This window comes from Priapulus caudatus, unplaced genomic scaffold, assembly GCF_000485595.1.
Source record: "Priapulus caudatus unplaced genomic scaffold, Priapulus_caudatus-5.0.1 Scaffold416, whole genome shotgun sequence".
NCBI classification, from domain to species: domain Eukaryota; kingdom Metazoa; phylum Priapulida; class Priapulimorpha; order Priapulimorphida; family Priapulidae; genus Priapulus; species Priapulus caudatus.
In genome coordinates, this window is record NW_014577477.1 from 443568 (window position 1) to 455078 (window position 11511).

Consider the following 11511-nt stretch of genomic DNA (forward strand, 5'->3'; position numbering starts at 1 on the left):
CAACCTGTTGTCTATCACCTGTTTCAATGCGAATCAATCAATTCCTGCAGAGAAACTTTCTACGCCGCAATTATTTTTTTCTCACGAAATGTACGTTTGTTGCTTATGTCTTCTATGGATGTCACTCCTGCACAGAACACGTACTGTGAGCCTCAGGTGTTATGCAGGAGGATACCCCCAACGCCCACGTAGACTACTCACCTGGAAACAACATGATCGATACCGAAAACTGCTAGTAACGCTGAAGGATCGTTGTCGTATATGTATAACCGAAGGTGTCGCGAGTATGCTTTGCTTACGCCTACTCCCTAACACCTAAACCCTAAGCCGAGGTGTCGGGAGTATGTTGCCTACGCCTACTCCCTAACCCTAACCCCTAACCATATCATATAGTACCTCGGGTACATATTTGTACTACCCTATACGACAACGACCCTTCGTGTGCTAGTAACTAAGGACGCTATTTTCAACTGCGTGTTAGACTGTCTCCGCAAGTCACGGGAATCAGCCTTGATACAGCTACAGCAACCTAGAGAGACAGTCTAGCCCCGCTGTGAGACTGCCTCCGTAAGTCCCTGAGAATCAGCGTTGATACAGCCACAGCGACCTAAGGGTCAGTTTAACCCGTGTTAGACTGGACCGCCGTGCCAAACCCGCGCTCCTGATTGGCCAACGAATAAATTAACGCGCTAGTCAATGTGCCGCGTATCTAACGAGGGCGACCACCGCAGTGAAACACATCAACGACAAACATCGCAACCCCGACACACCGAGAGTGGCGAGTTACTCATGCGACCAGGACATCCACATCAACCTATCAACCCGAGAAACAACGCTCCCTCCTATTGTTGCTAGGTTCGTCAAGCTAGATCAGATTATACATGTTTATATCCCAACTTGTAGACTTTTTGGACACTTTGGTTGCTGAGCATTGTCGTTTAGAACTTTAGAACGTCGTATCCCAACACATGACTGGCTTGAGCCTGAATGTCAATAATGCTACAGGCCAGACGGGTCGATTTTTGACCTTGAAATCGATCTCATCTGACAACTTACAACTGCAGTCAAACGTTTGATTTGCACTCCTTTGGTAGACCTGGTACGGGATCTATGGAGTCATGTACTATAGTTTTACTTGTGTGCCCTATAAGAATATTAATGTAATCAGCAGCATTCCACTGTTTGTCACTGTGCCACATGAATCATGCCAGCACTGCTGCTGCCGCTGCTGCTGCCCACTGGTCACTCTATTTCACGTCCAGTGGCATTAACGCGAGCACTTGCGCGTCTAACCGGAAATGACCGCCACCATCTAACGAGAGAATCAGTCTCTCCGAATCCCTTTTTATTTATTTATCTTCTACCTCACGAAGCACGTGACGTCCCTGCACTGGAAGCGGTAGCGTGACAAAGCAGTACACAGCAAGCACAAGTGTCGAGTGGACACACCTCCCTTCAAGCCCACGCTCAGCTGCTGCTCACTCAGCAAACACAGGCAGCCAGCCGATATTTAATTAACGCGTGGTCCACTAGATGATCATACGATGCGCTGACGTCACAGCAGCAGCAGCAGCAACGACGAGTTGTTTACGAAAAGGGTTTGCCTGAAGACACACAGCAAGTGCTGCACGTCAACGTGCGTCATCACCATACACGCACGTACGCTCGTGTTTCCCCGCGCTGCTGCGCAGTTGCTTAATTAAAATAAATCGTCGACGAATGTCTCATCTTAAATAACTGTTTTCCACTCGCGCGGCCGCACGCACACACACGCCACGTGTGCGCCACGCACGACACACGCCCGATGTGCACACACACACACACGCCACGTCTCGCGCACGCAGCACACACGCCACCGTGTCACACGTACACACACGCCACGTGTGCACACGCACACACACGCCACGTGTGCGCACGCACACACACGCACGCGCGCGAACACACACACACGCCACGTGTGCACACGCACACAGCACGCCACGCGCGCGAACACACACACACGCCACGTGTGCGCACGCACACACACGCCACGCCGCGCGAACACACACACACGCACGTGTGACACGCACACACACGCCACCGCGCGAACACACACACACGCCACGTGTGCGCACCCACACACACGCCACGCGCGCGAGACGCACACACACGACACGTGCGCTCACACATGACAATGCCCAGGACATACACACGTTGTGCTGCGTGCAGACGCCACGCACACACACACACAGCATACCAGCACGGATGACAGCGTAGCGAGTGAGCGCCGCGAACGGGAACCAGTGGGTAGGAGAGAGGATCTGTCCCGTGCGCTGCCAAGGCTAGCTGAGTGTCCCTCACCGACGGTGCACCAGCAGCCAGCGCGACCTAACAGCGACGATGACGACGTGCGCGGCGCGCGTCTAGGCTTTGAACGGCGAGCGTGTACAGCCAGCTGTAGCATCGTAACAACAGCTGCTGTGTCGCCAAGCCGACCTGGCACCAGCGTCTTCTGTATGTTCTCTATCGAAAGACTTCCCCTGCAAGCGAAATCAGAACCAGGAGTTAGTTAATTCTCTATAGAAAGACTTCCTCTACAAGCAAGATCAGATCAGGCGTTAGTTAATTCTCTATCGAGAGACTCTCTCTACAAGGGCAAGGAAATATACAATAAAACACTTCACCTGCATGGAAACTATCTACAGAGAGACGTTGCACATCGAACAAACATCATCGGATGTTGGGTAATGTCGGTTGCCGACAAGGTGCACAGAGAATTCCCTTCTCAATTTCGCTTCACCTGGTACCGCACCTCTTCTGCCAAACGACACGAACACTAAACAGAGAGCACGAACAAGTGTGCTGCGCATCGCGCGTCGCCAACGGCAACGCGGCAAGCTCGCGACGCGTTCTCCCCGTGGTACTCACGTGAACACGTTCTGCTGCAGCACGCGTTCGTCGCCACGGCAACCGCTCAGGTACTGCAGAAGGCGCAGCCGTAGTGCCAGAGTAGTTCAGCACAATTGCCACGTGTACAGCTGCACGCGCTCCCAGGTCCGGGAAGCTTTAGTCTCACCTGCAGCAAGATGACGAGCAAAACGAATGGAAGTCACGATGTACTGTATACGCTGTATATTTCGCAGTGGATTAATTTCGCAAATTTCGCGAACACGTCTCCGACGCGAAAATAACAACACGTGAATAATTCATACCGAATAATAATTATTCACCGACCGCGAAATTAACCACTCGAAAATTGTCTGTCACGTCTGTATTCGCGAAAATATTGTACCAAAATATGGCGTATACATAATGCCACGGATGCCTTCACACTTCAAGCATGGCCTCTATTGTTCCGCCACACTCACAGCTTTCACACTTACAACCAAGCACGACCAATAGTTGTTCCCAACACTCACAGCGTTCACATCACAGACAAGCACAGCCCAATAGTGGTTCCCCGCTACACTCACAGCTTTCACACTCACAGACAGCCACACCCAATAGTTTTCCTCGCACACTCACGGCTTTCACACTCACAAACCAAGCACGGCCCTACTTGTTCCCCGCTACACTCACGGCTTCACACGTCACAACCAAGCATGGCCCTCTAGTTGTTCCTGCGTACACTCACGCGCTTTCACACTCACAGCCAAGCACGACCAATGTTGTTCCCTACTTACTCACAGCTTTCACACTCACAGACCAACAAGCATGGCCTCTAGTGTTCCCTGCTCACTCACGGTTTCACACTCACAGACAAGCACGACCCATAGTTGTTCCTACTACACTCACGGCTTCACACTCACAGACCAAGCTGCCCTTGCTAGCTGTTCCTCCCACACTCACGCTTTCACACTCACAGACCAAGCAAGGCCCTCTATGTTCCTGCACACTCACAGCTTTCACACTCACAGACCAACAGCCTCTAGTTGTCCTTCCGCTACACTCACGCTTTCACACTACAGACCAAGCACGCCCAAATTGTCCCTACTTACACTCACGGCTTTCACACTCACAGACCAAGCAAGGCCCTCTAGTTGTTCCCTGCCACACTCACGGCTTCCACACTCACAGACGAAGCACGGCCCTCTAGTTGTTCCTCCCACACTCACGGCTTTCACACTCACAGACCAAGCAAGGCCTCTACAGTTGTCGCCGCCACACTCACGCTTCCACACTCACAGACGAAGCACGGCCCTCTAGTTGTTCCTCGCCACACTCACGCGCTTCACACTCACAGACCAAGCCATGGCCCTCATAGTTGTTCCCTGTACACTCACGGCTTTCACACTCACAGACCAAGCACGACCTCTAGTTGTTCCCTGCTACACTCACGGCTTTCACACTCACAGACCAAGCACGACCAATAGTTGTTCCCTACTACACTCACGGCTTTCACACTCACAGACCAAGCATGGCCCTCTAGTTGTTCCTCCCACACTCACGGCTTTCACACTCACAGACCAAGCAAGGCCCTCTAGTTGTTCCCTGCCACACTCACAGCTTTCACACTCACAGACCAAAGCATGGCCCTCTAGTTGTTCCCTGCTAACACTCACGGTTTCACACTCACAGACAAGCACGACCCAATAGTTGCTGCCCTACTACACTCACGGCTTTCACACTCACAGACCAAGCAAGGCCCTCTAGTTGTTCCCTGCCACACTCACGGCTTCCACACTCACAGACGAAGCACGCCCCTATTGCCTCCTAGCGCTTTCACACTCACAGACAAGCAGCCTCTAGTTGTTCCCCCACACTCACGCTTCCACACTCACAGACGAAGCACGCCCCTAGTTGTCCCTGCCACACTCACGGCTTCCACACATCACAGACGCAAGCACTGGCCCTCTAGTTTTCCCTGCTACACTCACGGCTTCCACACTCACAGACCAAGCATGGCCTCTAGTTGTTCCCTGCTACACTCACGGCTTTCACACTCACAGACCAAGCACGACCCTCTAGTTGTTCCCTGCTACACTCACGGCTTTCACACTCACAGACAAGCACGACCCAAATAGTTTTTCCCTACTACACTCACTGCTTTCACATTCACAGACCAGCATCGGCCCTCTAGTTGTTCCTCCATACTCACCAGCTTCCAACACTCACAGACCAAGCAAGGTCCCTTAGTTGTTCCTCCACACTCACGGCTTCCACACTCACAGACCAAGCATGGACCTCTAGTTGTTTCCCCGCTACACTCACGGCTTTTACACTCGCCAGACCAAGAAAGGTTCTGAAGTTGTTCATAAACACCAGTCACGCAGATTATTATAGTTGATATTGCTACAAGCAAGTTATATGCTGGGGACGATGCTACTAAAGATAGACTACAGGAGTTCTCTACTCACATCCTGCAGCTTCTTTCGCTCTCTCCCATTTTGCATGTCGCCTCTCTGGCTCTCAAGCAAACCTCACCCTCTATATATCACATTTACTGATCTCCCTCTTCTTTTTTCTGTTTCTCTCTCCCGTTTCACTCTGCGCTTCTCTTTTTTCTTTCAATCACTCTCTATATCTCTCTCTCTCCCTCCCTCTCACTTTCCCCTTTTTTTTCTCACGGCGCACGCACTCATGCACACACGCACACACATACAACACACATGCACGTACACGTGCACACATTCACACATGCACACACACGCACGCACGCACGCACGCACGCACGCACGCACGCACACACACACACACACACACACATACACACACACACACACGCGCACGCGTGCAGACACGCACGCATGCAATGCATGCATGCATGCACACGCCACAGACACACACGCACGCACGCACGCACGCACGCACGCACGCACGCACGCACGCACGCACGCATGCACACGCACAGACACACACGCACGCACGCACGCACGCACGCCACGCACGCACGCACGCATGCACGCGCACACACACGTACAGACACACACGCATTCATTAGAACCTTCCCACTGCAACCCTCACCTGCTCTACAAAGGCGGCTAGATGTAGGTAGAGCCACTGTCGCGGCTCTCGTCTGCTCAACGACGCTAATCGAACGCATCTCGTAGTTTCTCACACATCAGCGTCAGGTAGGGGCGCTGAACGCCACACGCGGCGCGAGTAGTAGTACGGGATGTTGGCTGTAAGCCACCTGTGTGCACGAGACACGTCGATATGACTACGTTATACCCCTGTATCATACACCGACCTGTGCACATCCATTTGTGAAACATATACGGCCTCGTTACGTATCTATATGGTATCATAAAAAACTATATAAAATTATTATATAAATATAACATATAATAATATACAGTACATATATATGTTATATATAACTCTTAGATATAATCAATATCGCTTTTAAACACATACATACTGTGGGCCATTGCTATACTATACATATATATGTATGTACCAGGTCAAAAAAATACACGGAGCGATGAACGATTCGCTCTTCAAACCTCTGAAATCGCTCCCGTGAGGCTCAAAATAGCTCCCGTAAAAATTTTGTGAGATCTTTTTTCCCCCACAGACTTTTGAAAAAGAGCTCCCGTGAAAATTTGTTTTCCCCCTGGTATGTACATAATAGTATATATAGATATACATACACATATATACATATTGCATATTGTCATACACATACTATATATGATTACATATATAGATATAAATCTGATATGAAAATGAATCACATTCGATTCATCCATTAATCTCATATCTTTAGTAAATTCAGACACACAGAGGTAGTTAGGGTTCGTGCGTGGGAGCGGCTGGCGGCCACCGCGGTGTCTGTTGTCTGCCTTACCGCCACGACTTCTCCGTGTATGCCTCAGTCCGCTGCCACACATGTTCAGCGACGGCTAGCACCCCCGTATCATGCAGCACTGCCCTCGTCCTGACCCTGCAACCACACAATAAACAACAACAACAATAACATTAATAATAATAACAATAACAGCAGCAACTATATAATAATAATAATAATAATAATAATAATAATAACAATAAGAAGAAAAAGAATAGAAGAAGAAGAAGTAGAAGAAGAAGAAGAATGTGCAGCAAATCGTGCCACTTCATAACAATCCATAACAATAGAACACTGTATGTCTTTCTCAATTAACGAATGAGAATCAGTATTTGTCAAAATATTATTAGACACAGCATAGAACCTGGTGTAAGATAAGTGTGTGAAAAGATAGCTCACATTCCACATGACCACAGCTTAACTAACTAGTACGATAATATTTGTCATATTTGTCAACAAATCAACAGAGTAACTATATGAGATACTACACTCAACTCTCCAAAACTTTCAATGCCTTCAAAACTTAATCTCACCTTAAACCGCGACGATTTTTAAGTCTCAACACTATCCAAGACTGATGAAAGATATGCCTAGAATAGGCCCTTTATAAACTGAACTTCACAGGAAACTTAACTAAATGGATGGTCCCGAGGGTGGTCAATATTGGGAGAGTTGACTTTATATACTATAGTCTGTAGCGTACAGCAATAACTATATACTCATACAGTGAAACGTGAGTTGCTTCCTCAACCATTTGTGTGATACCAGTGATTCATAAACTCGGCATAAATATAACATCAGTAGTACATTTGTGAGAGAATAGATGATTTCTTATAACATACTACACAATATATAGATACAGCTGGACCCACGAGATACGAACGGCTCGACATACGAACGACCTCTCGTTGAACGTAATGTATTCGACAAACGAATAAAATTCAACATACGAATGTCTTACGAATCAGCCAATCATGGCATAGGCCTAGCGCATGCTCTTTCGGTCAGAGTCAGTTTAAGTACGCGACTCATTGAATGTTGTTGTGCTCTTATGATTGCACTTGCTGTACGTAAATTGCTGTACGTCCTATATAAGGTTCGCAGATGAGAATTTTTCGTGATCTGTGGAACAAATTAAATTCATATCTCGGGGGTCCACTGTATACGTAGAACTATATACTTCCTATTGCTTCTGTAAAATGCTCTTGTCTAAACGCAAACAGTGGTAGAGCCTCATATTCCCTCTCACCTTCCATGGTCTTCAGGCATGATGGGATCAACTAGTAACATAGGTGTGCCGTCACCCACCACATATTCCTCACACCTTCCACGGTCTTCAGGCATGGATGGGATCTAACTAGTAACATAGGTGGTGCCGTCACCCACCACATATTCCCTCACACCTTCCACGGTCTTCAGGCATGGATGCGATCTAACTATAAAATAGATGATGCGTCCACACCACATATTCCCCACACCTTCCACGGTCTTCAGGCATGGATTGATCTAACTAGTAACATATAGGTGGTGCCGTCACCCCACCACATATTCCCTCACACCTTCATGCGTCTTCAGGCATGGATGGGATCTAACTAGTAACATAGGTGGTGCCGTCACCCACCACATATTCCCTCACACCTTCCATGGGCTTCAGGCATGGATGGGATCTAACTAGAACATAGGTGGTGCCGTCACCCACCACATATTCCCTCACACCTTCCACGGTCTTCAGGCATGGATGGGATCTAACTAGTAACATAGATAGTGCCGTCACCCACCACATATTCCCTCACACCTTCCACGGTCTTCAGGCATGGATGGGATCTAACTAGTAACATAGATGATGCCGTCACCCACCAGATATTCCCTCACACCTTCCACGGTCTTCAGGCACGGATGGATCTAACTAGTAACATAGTGGTGCCGTCACCCACCACATATTCCCTCACACTTCCACAGTCTTCAGGCATGGATGGGATCTAACTAGTATGGTGCTGTCCCTCACCTTTGAAGCCGGAGTGTTGGTGCACGTCGTATACGATAACGCCGCCCAGTGCAGCGGGGACGAAGCAGCCAAGAACTTGGGAACTTCCACCCGGACATCTTCGCCATCAGCTCCTACAACAAGCAATCAGAAGCAATGTCGGTGATGAGCCACAGCCACAGCAACGCTCACCCTACATAGAGTAAGGATATGTTGAACATGAGACAGAGGCAATGTCGCAGCAACAGCTCACCCTCCATAGAGTAAGGATATGTAGACTGTAGACATGAGACAGAAGCAATGTCGCAGCAACAGCTCACCCTACATAGAGTTAAGGATATGTAGACTGTAGACATGAGACAGAAGCAATGTCGCAGCAACAGCTCACCCTACATAGAGCAAGGATATGTAGACTGTAGACATGAGACAGAAGCAATGTCGCAGCAAACAGCTCACCCTACATAGAGTAAGGATATGTAGACTGTAGACATGAGACAAGAGCATGTCGCCAGCAACAGCTCACCCTACATAGAGTAAGGATATGTAGACTGTAGACATGAGACAGAAGCAATGTCACAGCAACAGCTCACCCTACATAGAGTAAGGATATGTAGACATGAGACAGAAGCAATGTCACAGCAACAGCTCACCCTACATAGAGTAAGGATATGTAGACATGAGACAGAAGCAATGTCACAGCAACAGCTCACCCTACATAGAGTAAGGATATGTAGACATGAGACAGAAGCAATGTCCCAGCAACAGCTCACCCTACATAGAGCAAGGATATGTAGACATGAGACAGAAGCAATGTCACAGCAACAGCTCACCCTACATAGAGCAAGGATATGTAGACATGAGACAGAGAGCACACATTCTGTTCAACATGTGACAGGTTTTATATACTGTGGAGCTGCAACTGGTGGCTCAAATGTGAGATGAAGTTATCTGCAGGCCAAACTCAGGGTGAACAGGTCTCAGCAAATGCAAAAACTAAGAATGTTGAAACACATACCGGCCACTTGGCTTTCAACTGGGAAAAGCGAATGAGGTAGACTTTTTGATAGAATGAATTTTTTATTTTTTATTTTTTAGTTTTAAATTTAGATACCAGGAAACGTAAAATTATTCTATATGACTGCAAGTAAATTAGCAAACTTAAAACCTATATCTAACTAGAGTCAAACAAGCCTAACAGAATGCAGTTGGAATGTACTATGGACACGGAATGCATTTAAATATATAAAACAGCATACAAGCATATAAACCTGAAAGCAAACTTTTGTGCAGCTAACACTAAAACGTATTTTAAACTTTCTACTAATATTATACGTTCACCCTTTTATTCTCGGTTATTTCTACAATACTTACAGTAACCTACGAGTTAAATGTGTGACAGTGACAGCAGTAAGAGCGGCTACGAAGTGCGACTCCATGACTGCTTAGTCAGCGCTGACATCCTGTGGGCGTTACCAAACTGATACCTACTCTGATAAGTTGCACAAGGCGTACTGGGCCGGGCGGGGGCATATACATTCACATACACACATGCACGGGTCAGCACAATGAGGAAACGGTAGAGCGGTCCCTACTCTGCTTTCACTACCCTGTCTTCTCCTCTCATGTTCTCTACTTATTGTCTCTCCCCCTCTTCCCCGTTCTAACCTGCCCTCCTTCTATTTTCCTTCTTATCCATATCCATATCAGCTGTGACAAAAAGAACCGTGACAAGAATGACAGGTGTGGTTAGGTAAACAAGTGAGTAAACAAGTGTATATAGAATGACAAGTAAGACCAAGTGCACAGGTGTGAGTTCAACAATCATGGAAAAAACGACAGGTACAATTATTAGAGACAGTGATTTTCTGTTTCAAAAAATTTCCTTTTCTGTTTGGGGAAATCATGAATTCCATTTCGAAGTAAAGAAAATATGGAAATTCCGTTTTGCCATAGAGATTGTACCAGGTTGAACACACCAAAAATGCAAAATTCCATTTACATATATTTGCATGGAAATATTTTTTTTGGTAGCACCGAAACACAGGGCTACCAAAAGTCGTAATTGTAAGTCATTTCGCTCTGAAACTTGTCTGAATGTAAACCATATCATTACCAATGCTATTGTCGACGGTTTTGTGTGTGATTTTATTGAAATTTCCATGTTGTAATATGTTCAAATTACGTTTTCCGCATTTTTCTGTTTGAAAACATCTTTTCCATTTCCAATGGCCATTTCCGTGTTTTCCGTCCGTTTCCCGCGATCGCGGAAAATCACTATCCCTAAATTAAGTGCACATGCGTAACAATACTTGTGTGAAGAGAGGAAGGAGTCTAGTTATGAGTGTAGCAGTTGTGACTAGAATCATAGGTGTGACTGAATGAACAGCAAATACCACAACAACTGTGACAGAATAACAGCCGTGAACAGGTAAAATATGTACTAATGTGACAATGGTGGCAAGAATGACAATTGTCGCTAAAACTAAAGGAGAAATGACTACAACAACTGTCACTAAAATGACAAATGTCACGAGACACGCAACTGCACGGGAGACCAGGTAAACGTGACAGGTGTGTTAAAGGCATAATAGGCCCATCGATTATGCAATTTTAACGAATGCTAGAGTAACTGGCACCTTGTGTAGTTAATAAGTACATTACCTTATAGCCAAACGCATATTAGTTTGTCCAATAAATGTCTAATTGAAATCAGCAGTCCACGAAATCAGTTGACTGACTTGTTTACAGTTTCGAAACC

At 47.1% G+C, this 11511-nt stretch overlaps 1 protein-coding gene across 1 annotated transcript in view; it reads right to left on the minus strand.

Annotated features, from left to right (window-relative positions):
• The window catches only part of LOC106810175 (transmembrane protein 214-like), a gene marked incomplete in the record, with an annotated part of 31465 nt that overhangs the window by 1663 nt on the left and 18291 nt on the right, over positions 1-11511 (minus strand). The window contains 3 exon segments of the mRNA XM_014813457.1: positions 2429-2519; positions 2787-2796; positions 2962-3055. Coding sequence (XP_014668943.1) covers positions 2429-2519; positions 2787-2796; positions 2962-3055 — 195 coding nt within the window.